Source organism: Trachurus japonicus, chromosome 4 (assembly GCF_045865225.1).
Source record: "Trachurus japonicus isolate A0001 chromosome 4, Traja_1.0".
NCBI classification, from domain to species: domain Eukaryota; kingdom Metazoa; phylum Chordata; class Actinopteri; order Carangiformes; family Carangidae; genus Trachurus; species Trachurus japonicus.
The window spans coordinates 21,926,793-21,945,265 of NC_140910.1; the positions used below are offsets into that span (position 1 = coordinate 21,926,793).

Here is an 18,473-nt window from a genome sequence, read left to right on the forward strand (position 1 = left end):
TGATTGTGTTTGCTGGAGGATCTGGAAGGAAGAGGGAGGGGAGGCAGGACGCATGTGACGTTTGAAGTCAGCAACTGTGATAGAAAAAAAAAAAAAGGATTGTTTATACAGTCTATAGTGTCAATACGGAGGGACGCACTCATGTTAGCGATGTGATGTCAGCGCCTGATTTATGACGAGGGGGTCGGAGGCAGGAGGTGGCATCTGGTGGAGTCCTGAGTGTCGAGTTCACCGTGTGTCTGTATGTGTGTGAGAGAGCTCTAGCGCACATAAACACTTGAGTCCTCGCCAGAAGTGATAACACGTTATCTAACCTCCGTGTGATGCATCATGTGATGTCGGCCTCAGTGCTGTTGTTGGCTGCAGGATGCTATTGGTGTGTGTGTGTGTGTGTGTGTGTCACACTGGTTGTATTTGTTCAGCTCTCAGCTCTTTCGCTTGTCTTCTCTCCGGTGTTTTCCTGCTGCCTCCAGGAAGCAGCTTTCAGGACGGCGCGATGGGTTTCCTGGCATGGAGCCCCCTCCCCTCAACCCTGCTTCCTTCAGGGAGACAATGGGAGGTCTCCCACGGGGGCATGGAGGGTTTATGTGTGTGTGTGTGTGTGTGGTGATGAGGGGGATTTATTGGGGAGTAGTGGGTTTCCCTTCAGGAAACTGCAGATTTACCCCAGAAGTAGAGAGGCCCTCCTCTCTCTGTGTGTGTGGGTGTGTGTTTGTGTGTGTTTGTTCAGCCTGAATATCCTCATGAGGATAATGACATGGAAGAGATCTTCTCCTCGCCTTTACAGCAGATTAAGTTTCAGATTAACTGAGATAATAGTCAAATATTATGAAAATGATGTTTGTTGTTGTTGAAAACAGTAAATTAGTTCAAGTTCAAAGTCCGTCCTTGACCTTGGAAACATCAGTTTCAACAACAACCGTCTCCCCCCTTCAAGTCTGTCCAGTAGCTGTTTTGTAGACTTTTTGATGATATCACATGATCTTCATCAGCGTGCAGTTGTCAGCAAATTGTATTTACTTTTAAGTGTTGATTTCAGAGTTGCACCCTCAGGAATCAAAAACTGTGAGAGTGTTGACCTTGATCTTGTTTTGTTTGGAAATTAAAGGTCACACGCAAAGTTCCCATGTATATTATTAATTATAAAGCAGGTCTACAGGCTCCAATAAGTAAAAGAAAAGTTAAATAAAGTGCAACTGTCAAGTATGAAAATCTTAAATTTGTTTTACATTCAAGTGAGCAGCATAAAACTGTGAACTTATATTCACATTATGGGATACGCTGTGAACACATTTCCTGATAATAAAACTGAGACAGATTTATTTTCTTTGGCAAATGCAAAATGACTAAAACATGATAAAACTATATATATTTCTTATATTGGCAAAACAGTTGCAAAATAATAATAAAAAATCAAAAAAATCTCATAAATCTACCGGTATATACAGGATGTCCAGGACAGAAACGTCTGCACGTCTGCTCAATAATTCATCTTTACATACACTGGTATATCTTCCTTTTTTTAATCGTTATTATTTCGAGGTCCATTCAGAAGCATTAACAACAGTACTAAAGTACTAAATGACCCCTGAGAGCAGAAGAAACAAATAAATCCCATGTGGTTATAATCAGAAAATAACTTTTTTTCAAATCATCAATTAACTTGAAGATGTTTTAAATGAATTAGTCTGTTACATCACTCACTATCTGCTTTCATTTGGCTCCATATAAAACCTGCTGAATTCTGCTTGATTCAGACCAGCCGGTGTTTGGACAATAATCAATTTATTTCTTTGTCAGAGACAGGTTCTGGAGGGATGAGAAACATCTTTAATCTGGAATATTGGATGTTTACTCAGAGTGTTTCAAATGTAATGTGTATCCTTGGAAAGTTCAAGTTTAAATCTGCAGTAAGATTTCAAAGCAGATTCGAATATCATGATGAGATGGTAAAAGTTGGTGAGTGAGGAGACTGGAAATCGAAACTGAAGTTCTTCACGAGTATAGTGACCAAAGAGTGAGTTCATGTTATGCAGAGAGGAGCGGAGGCCTGTGTCTCTGTGAGTCCACATTTGTGAATGGGCCTTTTCTCATGTAAAGCAGTCAGATAGTAAAAGTTGCTGTCAGCTACAGAGGATGTTGCCTTTCACCCCCTCCCCTCCATGTCAGTCTCTCTCTCTCGCTCTCTAACTTCCCTTCTCGGGAAAAGGGTGTTGCTGGAGATGAGGTCACTGTTTAAAAAACATGGCCCCGAGCCTCGAACCAGCACAACATTTCCTCTTGGATCGAACGTGGGACGACTCAGTGCTCTCCTCTGCACATCCATGAATCTATTCTGCACTCATCACATGTTCCAACTGAACCCAGCAGGACTGACTGTGATAATAACAAACTGTTCTGGATGCACTCAAGTTACCTCTATAAGAATTCAAGATGTTGATCCTAAATGTATCTGCTCAACCTCAACAGGTCGAGGTTATTCAGTCTTGTCAATGACAAATCATTTCTATTGATACAGAAAAGTTTGAGACTCTAAAGACTGGAAACCAGTGACTGATGAAGGTTTATGTGTTGTGTGTATCCCAGGGGTTTGTTCACCAACTGGTCAAACACAGGTGCAGTTTCTGTACTGCATCATATTTCATATTTATAAAACCAGGATGCACTGGGTGTGACTAGTTTTAATATGAAGATGCAGGTCAGACACTTCTGGGTTTTATTAAATATTGAATATCATGTAAGACAAGTCTGGGAAGAGAAAGTCGGTGAACAAGGAAGAAATAGATTTTTCAGTTTCCTTTTCATTCAACAAACAAATACAAAAAGTAACAGGATGGGTTCACCAAAACTGTGCACTGTAAACATCCGTCACAGTTTACAGACTGACTTCCTCGTTCAACAGTGGACAATCTGGATTAAGAGCCTGTTATCCCAGATTTTCGGAAATACAGTGACCGACCATTATGGAAACACTTTACTTTGTGGCTCCATGGTTCCCTATTATGATTTTATTTGCTACTCACAGATCACAAGGAATTAAATAATGTTTTAAAATATATGATGCTGTCAGGACTTGAAGATTGTTGTGCGACTCTTCTCACTTCAAAGCGCCTGTAATGTAATGAAATGCGACTGTGGCGTTGGGTGTGAGCGGCTGCAGTTATGTGATCGCCCTGCTGCATTAAAACTGAATCAAGAATGTCATGTGAACTCAGTTTGTTGCCGTGGATACTCGGACATCGACAGCTGCTTCGTCAGTCCGAGGAACAATGCACTTTATCTGCTCACAATAGAGTCCAGTTTGATGTTTGCTAAATTAAAGTGGTATGGCCCGAAATCAGTTCACTGAAATTTGTAGCTGTGAACGTTGTCTTTGTCCGACTTTTGGATCATGTGACTGTGTGTGTGCTTGTGTGTGTGTCTGTGTGTGTGAATGCTTAAGTAAATCAGATATTTGCATGTTTGTGTTTATGGAGGTTTTACAAGTTTTTACTTGTGTGTTTTCTGTGTGTGCACGCACTTGAGGAGGTATTTATGGGTGCTACAATTTAGTCTTTCTCTTGTGCGAGTGTCATTAAGTCTTGGCACTCTATGGTGTTGTATGTTCATACATGTGTCTTTGTATGTGCGTGTTAGAGTGTGTGTGTGTGTGTGTGTGTGTGTGTGTGTGAGAGAGAGAGAGACTCAGCTGGTCAGGACTTGGGGTGTAGAGAGAAGGAATGCAGCTTCTCACTGCAGCCTGTAATTTTCTGCCTGTCATCAAATCAGAGGGAAAAACAGCAACACTTGAGAGGAGCTGAGGGTGTGTGTGTGTGTGTGTGTGTGTGTGTGTGTGTGTGTTGGGGGTGAGAGGAGAAATGAGAGTCATGTGAGGAGAGGAGGGTAGAGACAAGAGAGGTGGAGATCTGGAGGGCAAAGGGAAAAAAAAAAGAAATGAAGAAGTGAAGAACAGTAAGAACGAAAGAACCAAAAGTAGAGAGGAGGAGGATGAGGATGATGATGGTGGTGGCAGGAGACGAAGAGCAGAGAGCAGAGACTTGAGTGTCGGGATTGTGCTGCTAATTACTCTTGGTTTCACAACCTAATTAACTTTGCAGCACACTGTGTTATTCAGTTTTCTGAATAATGCTCTATAGAAGTAAATACCTCTCTGCGTTTTATAAGTTACTGGTTGTAAAAAGCTGCAGTTTATGTTGTCGTGTCTGTCGTTGCAGCTGCAGATGTTTTTAACAGCGTTTCATTGTGTTAGAAATGAAGTGAAAGAAATTAGAAATGTACATATCATCAGCATAGTAACAGGCCTTTTCAATTCACCGTAACATTAACTTATAGAAACCTTTAAATCTTTTGTTCCACTGTGTTGCTGAGTGTAATGTCTTTACTTTTTTTGTAATTCAAATTTTTTGTTTTTGTAACATAATATCTTTACAAACATTTTCAAATGTCACAGATACAGTATGACATAAACAAACTAATAGTCTGTTTAAGAAAGTAAGAAGGAGAAAGTGTAATGTATTTACTGATACACACTTCCTGTTTTAATCAATCAGGAGTGTGGAGTTAGCACCTTTAAAAAAAAACAAACAAAAAAGAAAAACAGTGGAAACAAAAGCCTAACCTGTGTCAATCGTCCAACAGTAGTCAAGAGCCTGTATCTACATCAGATCAGGTTTTCCTTGGTGTTATCATTTGTCATTTTCGTACTGACTATTAGGAGATCTGTTTTTCATTATGTCTGACATGTAAATGACAAAACGACAAAATCCACCGTCACATGAACCTGAGTTACTCAAACCGGCGTTGCCCGTTTGGTTGCAGTGGAGGATGTGACAGCAAAAAACAGGGAATCTGTACTGTACTAACGATGTTGCAACTGTGGAAGACATAGATATGAATCAAGGAAATGCTGTTTTAACTATTCGTTTTGGCTCTTGAATATAGTTTTGCCACAGACTTGCCAGTCTGCCAGAACCTGGTTTGGTAATTGCTTGAAACTTAAACTGGCCTATTTATTCATGCTTGGTCTACAAGGTGCCTTGTTTTTGTGTGTGTTTTTTTTACATTTAGTTTCACTAACAAGTTCTTGGCTTGGCCTTTCTAAAATTGAGCTGATTCCACAGCTCTGACAATCTGGAGCATATCTGGGTAAAATTGCCTGCACACAGTCGTAATTACTAATGTGTGGAAAACATGGCGCGCTATGTTTTTTGTGCACCAACAATGATGATGTCACACCGAAACTGGCCCCAGAAACACAAGAACTCCTTCCTTTATGTTTAAAGACACATAGTTTGTTGTCACTGACATAAACCATGGCACTGCTGTAGAGGAACTATATTCGGACCTGTACTTTATACAGGATGGTTTATCTGATGCTGTGCGTCTCCAATCTGCTTTTTTAACTATTGTCTCAACAGATATGGAGGTGAAGTTACAGAAACCGGAGTCAGACTTCAAACTTCAACTTTAAAATCTTAAATTATCCAACCCGATGGGATTACATGTTGCTAAAACTACCCAATAAACAAACAACCAGCGAATCGTGCTGCGTGTTTATGAGCTCTGGTGAACTTGTTTTGAATCCTAAACAAGACCAAACCATAAAGTCAAAGCACAGTAAAACTACTTTTTCTCTGTTGCGTCCTTGAAAACCTTTCATCTGATTGGTCGTGACGCTGCAGCAGCATCACGTTCGCTGTGGTCTGACCCCATAGAAGCAGCTGTCGGGACCACTGAGCAGAAACAGAGCAGCGACTGATAAGACACAGAAACAGCAGAAACATTTCTCTCCGTTAAGAGAAGACTCCTCTTTTTTTTTCTCTTCCCACTGTGTAGTTTAATTAATCCCTCATCCTTAATATAATTAGCTCTAATTATCCCTCTGTCTGTCTGAATGCTTGTGGTCTTTTCTTCAACAATACAGTATCTGTTGGCTGCAGACTGAGCTGACAGATGATCTGTGTGTGTTGAATGTGTGTGTTTATGGGTTATCAGCAGTCAGTCAGTCGGAAGGACGACCAGCGTGTTGCAGCAGCATGTGTTAGTGCAGGAATGTGCCCGAGGCTGCTGGAAAACACATCAGTGTGTGTTTGAAACAAAATGAATGATTGCATGTATCTGAGGTTTTGTGTGTGTGGGATGGGGTGTGTGTGTGTGTGTGGGGGGGTGTTACAGGTTACTTTATCTGACACCATATGTTTTCATATTGCTAAGACAGACAGACTCTGTTTGCACTGCACAGATTTTTAAAGAAGACACTGAAGAAGACACTTTTTTTATGCAGACACACGCACGCAAACTGACTTTTTATGACCCCCGGATGGCAGCTCTTGTAATTTTGTTTGTAAACCCACACACCTGTGGTAGTGAAGTTTGTTATGTTCACCTTGTCACAGTTTATGTACAAGTCTCCTGTTGTCAGGGCTTTTCCATACGTGCTTCATCAATAGGAAGATCTATTAGCTACTATGGAGAGAGTGGATGTGAAAACCAGTTTCAAAGTTCAACTGAGGGAGAAAGAGCAGCAACGGAGCCTTTTCTAACACGGTCTCGTGACTCGCTTCAAACTATTTAATGTCATTGTATTAATTGCTTAATTGAGAGCAGCCCCGACATAGCTGACAAATTTACACATGTACATATTCACATGTTGGACTAACGCCAAAGTCTCCTTGACAAAGACGTGTGTGATGGCGTGCTGTACTGGAGCGATGAACATATTGGCTTGTTTCATGTCTTGGTGTTTGCCGTCTCCCATGTGTTGAGATCTGGTGACTGTGAGTGACAGCATGTGATTCTCATCATTTCCTTACTCAAAGCATTTAGGGACCTCTCATTGTATGTACAGAAGCTTTTGGGTTCATTATGTTTCTGCATTTACATTACGTTTTCCTTTCCATTTGCTCCCAAATAACGTGGTGTGTGTTTTTGGATTGGTCTTGATGATTTGTCTCTCTCTCTCTCTCTCACAGGGCTGTGTGGAGCAGGGAGGAGGCAACCAGCCTGAGCTCCAGCTGCATGAGTTATTCAGTGAGCGGCTGAGAGAGGTACAGTACACCTCACAACTCAACACAGCTTTAATTCAGGACTTTGATGACTATTATTGTAACTGTAACAGTCTGTTGCTCATATTGTGATCATGGTACCAAGTACTAATTGTATAATAAATCAATACAGATTAGAAACTTCATACTTCATATATACCAGATTATTTGATTAATTAATGTATGTATGATTAGGTGACTGTGTATGTTTGCATATTAATGGTCAAACAGGTGTTTTTAAAACTTCTTGGATGACAAACTACTTGTATTAGTAAGCAAACATGTAGTTCTGTCATGTAGACCATGGCAGGACAAGAGGTGTCCTGTTATTGAAGTTACTATCTTCTCCTTTCCTCTGTAATTAATGTGACTGTTAGGTAATAGTAAGTATACTATCCACTTCGTGCAAACATTTCAATTTTCCGTCAGCGATCCTTGCTAACTGGTAGCTCTTTCCTGCTGTACAGGAAGTGCTTTAATGTTTCCTGTTAACGTCAAACAAGAAGAAGAACCAGGTTGTTGATGGAGCAGGGAAAGCTACTGTGTCAATACCAACAAAGATCAGCCTTAAATTTTAAATCTGACATTTCCGAACAGATTGTGTTTGTCTAAAAAAAAAGGACAATCTGACAACTTCTTCACATAAATCAATTGGCGTCAATGCAAATTTCACTTTCTAATGTGCTTCTCTGCCACGTCCACCCAGTTTTGTATTTCAGTACTTTTGACGTGTTGGAATACATGGATATTACGCACTGAGGAAATAACTGACTTCCCAGAGAAGCGGCGCTGGTCAGGGTTTAGTGGTCTTGTGGTGAGGACAATCCTGTGGTTTTCCAGTACAGCTGGATGGTGCGATGCTGAGTATTGTGGTTTTCCCTCAGTTCTTGGTTGTTGACTTTGTTCGGAGGTGTTTCCCGACGAGTGCTGTCGACGCTGTGTGCCAGAAGTTGACAGTATACACACATGCCTAAAACATATACCTTAACTTTAAGTGACATGTAATGACTCTGACAGGAAGGAACGCCGCAGTGTAACCAATAGCAAGAAGTCAAGAGCTTGAAGGGAGATAACATGCACACACACACACACACAGAGGTATGGATTATGTCAAGCTCAACGTCCTTCAACGCCTCTGAAGAGGAAAAGCAAACAAGAGATCCATTTAACAAAACCTCTTTATCCGTGAAAGAAGGGAATTTCACCCTCTTTTGGATTCAGTCACAGGCCGTCACACGTGCTTACGAGCCACGAGAAAACACATGAACCTTTTCATGCCTTTCTAAGCTTTGTCGTATGTTTACAACAACTATAAAGACACATCGATGTGTGTCTGTGTCGCCTTTTAAGTGAGAGCTTGGGTTGTTTTTCCTGGTTCCTTGTCCCAAGTTGCTCCCTATTAAAATATATATAAATGGAGCACGTGACGTTGAAGCAGACTGAAAAATTGATGATAGGAAATCCAAACATTGTGACACTTGTTGACAGTCAGAAAAGAAAACAAGTGATAAACTTCCTGCAATGTCCTCACCAAAGTGCTGTGTGCTGTTTTCAAAATTACATCCGTTTCCTTCCTCTTGGAGAAACTCATTCATTGTTACTGTGTGTTTTCTTTAGCCAGGTGTTGATTTGAAGCTGTGTGTGTGCTGAAAGGTCCCAGTTCTGAAAAAAAAAATGACTCAGTCAGTGCAAGTTACCCCGAAGCTGCCTGGTAAGAACCTGCATGAAGTTGCTTTTGATTGTGTATTCCTGTCCTGATACATTTTTGTGTTTGCAAAAATGGAAATGTTTTAACCTACACGTAGAAACTATAACTATTACATTAGACATTAGACATGCTAAGAAATGTTGAAGCAGGCCTATGAAAGCAGTGAAGAAGACAACTTAGTAAGACAACCAAGTAATGTGTCCTGTTCTCTTCAGATCTGGGCTCTCCATTTATCTACTCCAGTCAGGAGGAGGCTGACCAGTCAGGCTCCTACTCGGTCCAGACTCCATATGGTTTCCAGCTGGATCTGGACTTCCTCAAATATGTAGAGGAAATAGAGAGTGGGCACAATCTCCGCCGGGCGCCTGTCAGCACCCGCCGCTCGGGTCGAGGGCTCAAACTCTCCCAGAGGAGTCCCGGGGTGGGCGGGCGCACCAGCGGCTGGACATCCACAGAGTCCCTTTCATCGCCGGCCAGCGAAGATGGCAGAGCTCCTCCACCGCCGCCGCCACGCAACCGCCTCGGGTCAGCACCCTGCGAGGCGCTCTCTCTTTCTCCCGTCACCCTCCTTACTGTCCCTCCGCTATCTGCCGGGGCCAAAGTGCCACCTCCTCCACCTCAGCGCAATCCCAGAGTCGAGCGGACTCTCCTGGAAACCAGCCGGCGGCTACAGCAGGAACAGACCCACCAGCACCAGAATGGAGGGCGCTTTCAGCTGGCGGATCCTCCCAAACCAAGCGTACCCTCCTCATCCACTCAGGCTGTGCAGAGTAGCTGGACCAAACCCAGTCCTCAGACCTCTGGGCGCAGCACTCCCGCTACTGGCACCGCAATAACTCCGATCCCTCCCACCCAGCTGCAGACAGTTAGAGAGCAGATGGCTACGGCCTTGAAGCAGCTGAAGGAGATGGAAGAGAGGGTAAAGGGTGTTCCCGCGCTTGAGAAAGAGGTCGCCAAGCTTCGCGCAGAGAAAGACATGCTCCTGACGGCGCTGAAGGAGAAGAACGCGACAACGGAGGCGGCCCAGCAGAAGCAACAGTCCACAGAGTCGTCTACTCAAACCACAGAGACCTTTCAAACCCAAACTGACAAACATATCCAGAGTCGACTGACTTCGCCGACCTCGCCTGGTCACAAAGGCCTCGGAAAATCCGGTGAGCTGAAGAGACTGACAGAGAAATTTGAGGTGCAGGGAGATAAAGCGCCTCCACCAGCACCTTCAAAAGTTTACGTAAAAGCTCCAGAGAAAGTTTCAGTCGTTGAGAAGAAAACAGTGGCTGTTGGGGACGACATGCCAATGGACTCTGTTGTTTTCTACTACAGCCAAGGTGTGAAAGACGCCTCCGAGGGCACCGTGGTGAATATCTGTGAGAAAGGCACAGGAACAGACCCCCCTCTGGTTCGTGAGGAGGGGGTACAGGTTAGAGTGGAGACTGAAGAGGCTGAGGTTTGGGTCATGGAGTCACTGCTTGGACTGACCAGCGAGGCGCAGCGGGAGATCGACACCTTACAGGACACCATTAAGTTCCAGCAGGAGACTATTGTGGCTCTGGAGGATCAGCTGAGTGTTGCCGATAAAGACCTGGGAACACTTAGAGCCCAGATGGAAGAGAAAACCTCCAAAGTCACATTCGAGAAGGGGGTTCTTGCAAAACCAGACACGTCGAACGCCCAGGTAGAGACACTTGCTCCTGTGTTAAAGCATGCGGTTGTTTTGTGTCGCCCAGAGGTGACCGATGCATGCGTGGGTGAGATTTTAACAGCAGATCAGACTGAACAGGGCACTCAGACCGATGCTCTGGAGGAACCAGCCGAACCCGAACCAGCCCCTGTTGAAATGGTCAGCACTGGGTGTCAGTGTGAGAGCTTGGTTGAGGAGAAGACGGAGAAGGTGGAGAAGGTGGAGAAGGTGGAGAAGGTGGAGAAGGTGGAGAAGGTGGAGAAGGTGGAGAAGACGGAGAAGGCGGAGGAGCAGAAAGTTACAGTGCCAAAGAAGAGACAGCTGACCATCGCCGAGTACAAGGTTTCTCCTGAAGAAGAGGTCGTCTGCACGGCAGAGACGAAAGAGGGAGACCAAGGACAGAAGACATCAGCCAGCATCACCAAGACAGGTGAGAACTAGACGACTTTCCTTCATTATAGTGTTATCTCTAAATGTTTTCTTGTCCCACAGAAAGTAGTTAACTTACCATTGTTGCAAAAACTTAATGATGCTTCCTTAGTGAATATGAGGTAATATGTGGTAGAGAACGGAGATATGAAGTGGAGTATAATGGAGAAACACACAATACCTTATACCTAATACCCAATACAAGTTCATAATGTCTGTATGACTTTGAAGAAGGGCCCTAGAAAGTCTTACCAAGTGCTAACTAAAAATGTGTAATAGTTCTAATTTATTTTGAAAGTTACAAATGATTCAGAAATTACAATGACACATAAATAATGTGTTTTATAAGCAGTTTCTCTTGAGAGACTAATATCACATCCTCTCTATTCATGCAATAGAAACTCAAAGTTTTGTGTGAGGTGCACTTTCTTTGAACTACTGTTTGATCACCGTGCTTTCCTTGTGGCAACAGGTATGCTGAAATCAATCATGAAGAGGAAGGATGGGAGTAGCTCGGGTGAGAATCGCACCGCTGGCAAGAAGAGCCTGCAGTTTGTTGGTATTCTAAATGGAGGGTGGGTAACATGAAACCTATTTTTTATTTTTACCAATGTAAAAATATAATAAGGGGCGACAGAATGTCTAGAGGTTGGAAATAACAGTTTGACCAGGGCACAGGTTTAACCAGTAAGAAACAAAACCCTTTCCTTCACCACAGGAAGCGCTGCTTCTGAAAACTTCTAGGCAAACTGCCTAAAATGTGAAGTACACAAGTTGGGAATCTGTGCTCCGTGTTACAGCAAATATTCTCGTCTCCCAGGTATGAATCAACGTCGAGTGAGGAGGAAGAAGAAGAAGAAGAAGAGGAGGAAGAAGATGGGAGTTCTTCTGGAGAAAGTGGAGAAGGTGAGTGTTTGGATAGCACAGAGGAGGATGAAGCAGCTCTGGAGGAAGAAACGTCTGAGGAGGAGAGAAACGTCAACCTGGACGAGAGCGACACTGATGAAGAAAGTTTGAGGGCTGAAAGTTACTCGTCTGATGCTGTGAAAGAGAAGTGAGTGGTTGTTGTTAAGACTGAAACAACACATTTTCTAAGTTACTATATTCATATGTGCAATTTAAGGGGCGCTGAGGCAACAGAAAATAGGTTCAATCCAAAAGAGTGAAATGTTTTGGTTCATCTTCACACCTTTGTGTTTTTGTCGCAGGTTTGAGCTGAGCTCAAAAATGCGTGAAGCTTGTCTCATTCTGAAAAACCACCTGAACGATGATATTAAAACACTGAAGAGTAAGGAAGTGGTGCGTCCCTGCATGTTTCTTCAAATTGTTTTACCACAGTCACACATTTAACTCAATAACTCAATAAATCATAGTCATTTTATGTCTTGATTACTTAATGAAAGTAATATGATTATATGTTATTTTTGGGGATATTTTTAGCTCCAGCAAACATTGACTGAAAATGACTGAAAATTTCTGTTTACCACTGTTTTTACTGTGTTCAACCACAGATCATAAAAAAGGCTTCCCTTAACAATTAGAGGAACGTCAGCCTTCTCACTCTATAAATAAACACTGTATTCACATTTGTTTTTAGCTTCTAATTATGATCATCTCTGGGCAAAAATGAATGAAAAAATGAATTTGTGTCCTCACTCTCAGCTCTCCAGCACCCACACTGTGCAGCTCGAGTGGTTTCGTATCTCCAGCGCCAAGATGGCTCAGCCGCCACGGGTGTCCGACTACCTGATGGCGTTCTCCGAGGTGTCGTCAGTGCTGCTGGCACACGTGGTCAACATGACTGACGGCAACGGCAACACTGCGCTCCACTATAGTGTCTCCCACTCCAACTTTGGTGTGGTGGGGCTGCTGCTGGACACAGGTTAGTGACCGACAATCACTCTACTGTAAGGTTCTGAGATGTTTATGTGATACATTTGCATATGTGCGATCTGTGTGTTTACTTCAATGTAGAAATAAACGGAAATAAAAACGTGTTCCCTCCAGGTGTGTGCTGTGTGGATAAGCAGAACAAGGCAGGCTACACTGCCATCATGCTGGCTGCTCTCTCTACTGTGAAGAAAGAGGAGGACATGGCCGTGGTCAAGAGGCTCTTCGGCCAGGGCAACGTCAACGCTAAGGCCAGCCAGGCGAGTCACAATAACAGTTTACAGAGCCCTTAAACTGGTCACACCACCCAAGTGCTCTGTTTACTCTCTAACAGCAATTTATATCCTTTCATTCTCCCACAGTCTCTCTACTGCAGTCATGTTTGGTATGCAGCGTTTCCCTGTTAAAATAATTAAACATGGGACAGAAAAAACATAGGATAAAGTGGGTTTTTGCAGCATGTCTTTGCCGAATATAAACCTGGCTTTTCAACTCCAACTGGTTTGTAATGTAACTTTAAATGTATAAGTCAAAACAAGCCCGTTTTAATTGAATCTATTTTATGCTTAGAGCAATTTTGAGAAACCAAAATTAAGAAAAGTGAGAAGAAAAATAACAGTGTTGAGATCTCAATGAGTAGTTAGTTGCTGGGTGGTAATTAAGTGGTGCGTTCAAAGAGACCAGAGGAATAGCTGGTTATAGATCACATTGATTAAGAGAATGTGAGTTTAAACGTGTGGTTCCTGAGAAACTGTTGACTGTGAGTGGTTTTCCCTGGTTGATCAAATCACATTGTGCCGTGTATGTGTTTGGAAACGGCGCCTGACAGGCTCCCTCTCTGCCAAGTCATAGGACTCTGAATTTATAGTATCACTAGCTATAAATCCAATTACTGATACTTGTTGTGGCTGTGGGGAACAAAACACAAGGCACGCAATGCAATTTTCGAGCCAGGAATTTAGCTCTCACATTGGGAAGTTATTGAGTTGCTGTGGGACATTTTCAAAAAAATACTTGTTTGACTAGACTCTGAATAAGTTACTCAAATTTATTTTAGAAAATTAAGATTTTATGACCAATATGACCCAGATCATAGGGAGACATGGATTTTAAATGGAAAAGTTTAGCAACAGTTTAAAATACTGAAATAGTAACGCTTAAACACACTTATATCATAAGGGGAGTCAATCAATGTAAGTGATGTACAATGTAAAGCCTAAACTAACATGGCCAAAGCCCCCTGCATGGGGGGAGATAAGGGGGCTATCACTCCCTGGTTAATGTATAATGAACTTCATTTAACCAATACCATTTTTATTTGAGTGCACAAATTCCAGTCTATATAATATCCACAAAGATTTCTACAATGGAAAGAAAAAGTACCACAATGCAAAGCTTCCAATTTCGTAGAGGCAAAACTTTCTGTCAGCCTGTAACAAGACGACACAAAATGATGATGAATGACTGTTTTGGGGGGAAACAGTTTCCCCCCAACAAAACTCTAGTATCAGGTTTGTTGTGGGAAAGTCAGGAATGAACTTAACAGATAAAGAAAGGGTAAATGAATAATTAACTCAGACGCTCTTTAGCAGGGCACTTACCACGACAGTTTCAAAGAGGCTCTGCAGGAGATGTGACTGTCTAAACCTAAATTTGGACAGTTCTGAAAAAGAGAGAAGATATGTGCCTACAAAACTAAAAAGTAAAACAAAGCTATATCTTTTTTATACAGTAGTTAATCTTGGTAAACGTTGACACTTTCCTCATTAAATAGCAGAACAATAGGAGTAGTGTCAATAAATCAGTAGTGTGAGGAGGTTGAATTCGAGGGTGAAGGGTTTTTTTTATGGTAATGTGTCTTCATAGCATTTGGAAAACTGTGTTGTCTTAAAAGAATATTATATTTACAGTATAACTCTATGCCTTTGCAGGCGGGCCAGACAGCTTTGATGCTAGCTGTTAGCCACGGACGTCAGGAGATGGTACGGGCGCTGCTCGAGTGTGGCGCAGACGTTAACGTGCAGGACGACGAGGGCTCCACGGCTCTGATGTGTGCCAGCGAACACGGCCGAGCTGAGATTGTCAAACTGCTCCTGGAACAGCCTGGCTGTGACATATCCATCGTGGATAACGTAAGCTTTTTCTTTGAAAAAAAAAAAAATGGATCCATTTAGCCGATGGAGTCATAAAGAGAAACTTTAAGTGGGACTTACTGCGAGGCCTGACGCTCAAGCCAACTGCTCAGACTGCTGGAAACATCCGAATGTTTTCTCGTCTGGGATTCAGCTTAATCTGAGTTCAGGAAATGGCTCCTCACGGGAAATTGGTCTACGCACTTTCCCTCTCCTTGTCACCTCTCTTCTTCCCTTCTTTAGTTTTTCCTCAGTTTGCAGAGATAGGCCGAAAGCTGAGGAGCCATTATCAGATTAGATTCATCTGCCCCCCATTTCAAATCATTGCTGTTTACAGGAAACACAATCACTGATCTACTTACTAGTCCCCGAGGGATGAATTAGAAAACCGCAGCTCTTCTGTTTACGGCCACAGACTTGCAGATTTCAGTCACAATGCCCCTCAGGCTCTTGTCCGCTGCATACTTTACCACATGGCCCATACATAAGTCAGCAGCAACTGTCCATTTAAAGAAAAAGGAGAGACAATAGTTAATCAGAACTTAAAGATCCAGACTGTAGAAGACATATAATTTGTTTCCGACCAAATGACTACAATTACCTATAGTACTAACTAAAAATATTAAGATTTAATACAGAAGTCCTGCAGTAAATCCTACTTTCACAAAGGTTAAATGTTAAAACCTTTTATTAAACTTGTTAAAGAGGTGTTAACTCAGTTGTGGGATCACTGTGAGTGTGCAGCCTCCAAAATGACCAACACAAACTGAACAATATAGCGGAAATCTTACCCAGGAACAGAAACTCTGCTCGTGAGATTTCTTGCTTCATTTGATTGTTAATCTGCGCAGTCCCGTAGTTTAAAGGGATTTCACAGTGGACTGGTCTGTATGCTTGGAGAGAAGCCAGGAAGACAGATATTTGAGTGTTCACATCTGTCCCAGAATGAGTTGGCCTTTCAGTGCAGGCAGCTCCTGGATTGTGTTTCAGTGCAGTGCAGCTGGACCAAGCAGTGGACCCAGGAGGGGGAATATTTCTAAAAGCCCCCAACTCCCATGTCTTCCTGAAACAAAAAACAGCATGACAAACCATGAGTGTAAAGTAAAAGACATACTCAGCTGCCAGTTTTGTTGATACAGTCCTGTCTTACCTTCATGTAGATTATAATGTTCATTCAGTTTGTTTAAAGTGTTTTAGAAAGATGTTGACAAAACTGTACGATTACTCGCTGATGAAGTATGTGCTGGAGATTAACTTAATGCAAACAGGTGTTTCTGTTATTTAGCCTGTCCTAATGATATAAGTAAAGTGGACAAGAATCAACACCTTTCTAAGAGGTTTCAATAAAAGCTGAAGAATATAACTTTGAAGAAGGTAAGATTTATTGCAGTACTGCTTAATCTCAGTAGGTATACTGTAGTAAAAAGGAACCAGTGCTAGTGCTAGTTTGACTTTCCTGTCATACGTTCTTTATACCAAAAACCTTTTTAGGTCCAAGCTTGTATTTACCTTTACATCTCTATTACAGATTGCAAATAATTTCTGTTAAATAAACCTAATACTGTCGACACATGTGGAACAGTTGGGTCATCATGGAGGTTTCATGGTGTCCCAGTCATATATTAGAGCTACATTACAAAAAGTTGAACTACATTCGATGTACATTCGATTTCCTCTATTTTTAAAACAAATGCATGCATTACTGGGCTCTTACCCAGCTGGATAGTTCCTTCATGTGTGCCATTTAGTCAGCCAAAACATTTGGTAATGATATACTGGCTGTTTCTGTTTCAGCCAAGATATGTACGCAAAGCGCATTTGACTTAATGTATTCAAGTTTTATGTTTTCTTTACTGTGCTGAAAATGTACTGAACCGTGACCCAAAAACCAAGTAATGTACCAAACTGCTATTTCTTTTTATACCTTTACACCTCAAACATCATCCAAACTAACCTACACTGTTTAAACGGCAGATGTTGAATAAGATCCAGTTTTTTTGTTTTCCAACAATATGCAAAATATATATTACTCCCTACTTTAGTTTAATGTGGTTCAAGCCACAGAGTGCTGCTCAGTACGACAAGCAGGACACAGCAGAAATCCAAACTAAAGGAAAAGTTTAAATACTGAGGATGCAAGGCGGCTGAATGTCCTGGACCATTACTGTCCAGTTGAGGATGTATGATAATGACTTGAGTGACTGGAATGAATAAATTGTCCCAACATCACATGAATGATGTAACATACCCAGACAGAGGCACAGTATTGCAGTACAGAGTGTGTCAAGAAAAAAAAGGGCTGGAAAAAGTAACAGCCACGTGCAATGTCCATCACATGTTCCATTTGAAACTGTAAAGCCCTCTGTTCTAGTGAGAAACTCACTCTCTCTGTCTCTGTCTTTCTATTTGTCCCTCTCTTTCTTTCCTTCACTTTCTGCAGGACGGAAGCAATGCTCTGTCCATCGCACTGGAGGCGTCTCACAATGACACAGCTGTGCTGCTCTATGCTCATATGAACTACGCTAAGACCCAGACTGCTATGGTGAGCCCACCCTGCCGCCCAAACTAAACACCCCCTACACTGTGGAGACGCTCCCACAGAGACACAAGAATTTAATTTAGGCAAATAGGGAGTGGGGTGGTCACAGTTTGCACATTTGACTAATGACTGTAAATTTTGCATACACATATACTATATACTACATTGTTAATCATTTGATTTTATACTGTAACACATAAAAGGAAACAGCTGGGAATAAAGGGAGAATAAATACAAACATTTCAAATCACGAGTTCACTTTTTCCATTACGCCAGCATTTCATTTCTGGGATCATGAGCTGTACGGTTTGGAGCTACCACCTTTAAATCTACAGTCAGCTGTTACACAGGCAGGCTCTTAGTTGGTGGAGGCCACATTCTTAACATAAACTTGAAGTGAGCAGCGTCTCATGTATTTTATATGGGTAGGATGAATACCACATCAGTTCTCGAAGCCTGAGTTTGGGTGTGGGCTGTGCACTGACTGTAGGTGCACTGCTGCCCCCTGCTGGTATCATTAAGCTCCTGTTAAAAGACACAGTAAATATTCATTGCCAACATATTGTTATATATATATATATGTTAATATTACAATGAAATTGTTTCCAATTTAAGTCATCTAAAATTGTGTTGGAATAACCATGACATGACACCTGTCATAAACATCAATGAATACTTATGACAGCTGTCATTAAGTGTCATTCGGCAAGTTATGTCACTTTTGATGCAAAGTTGACATTGTTTGAGATGTACTTGACTTGTTATGAGAATTTGACATAAAGACAACATAACCTGTCATAGCAGACCTAATTGCCTTTGCTTTGCATCAAAAGTGACATAAGTTACCGAATGACACTTAACGACAACTGTCATAAGTATTCACTGATGTTTATGACAGGTGTTATGTCAACCTTATGAACAAGTATTCAAGTGAAGTGTTACCGTATATTTTATTATTTACATACAGATGATGAATGACAGTAAAACACTAATGATGTGATTCCTTATATTTGCTAGACTCCAGTGGGATGATTTTAAGTCCATGTACACA

General features: G+C 41.9%; 1 protein-coding gene across 5 annotated transcripts in view; it reads left to right on the forward strand.

The window, feature by feature from the left end:
* The window catches only part of kank3 (KN motif and ankyrin repeat domains 3), a 29,250-nt gene that overhangs the window by 10,253 nt on the left and 524 nt on the right, over positions 1 to 18,473 (forward strand). Inside the window, exons 2-12 of one of the 5 annotated variants that reach the window (XM_085774699.1) lie at positions 6,972 to 7,046; positions 8,661 to 8,754; positions 8,967 to 10,642; positions 10,706 to 10,862; positions 11,334 to 11,436; positions 11,682 to 11,915; positions 12,070 to 12,160; positions 12,524 to 12,743; positions 12,869 to 13,011; positions 14,683 to 14,883; positions 17,324 to 17,425. In XM_085774699.1, the coding sequence (XP_085630825.1) occupies positions 8,718 to 8,754; positions 8,967 to 10,642; positions 10,706 to 10,862; positions 11,334 to 11,436; positions 11,682 to 11,915; positions 12,070 to 12,160; positions 12,524 to 12,743; positions 12,869 to 13,011; positions 14,683 to 14,883; positions 17,324 to 17,425 (2,964 nt within the window). In that variant the 5' untranslated portion in view covers positions 6,972 to 7,046; positions 8,661 to 8,717. The remainder of the gene's footprint in view (positions 1 to 6,971; positions 7,047 to 8,660; positions 8,755 to 8,966; positions 10,643 to 10,705; positions 10,863 to 11,333; positions 11,437 to 11,681; positions 11,916 to 12,069; positions 12,161 to 12,523; positions 12,744 to 12,868; positions 13,012 to 14,682; positions 14,884 to 17,323; positions 17,426 to 18,473) is intronic. The other 4 variants (XM_085774701.1, XM_085774702.1, XM_085774700.1 and 1 more) reach the window with 4 other exon arrangements.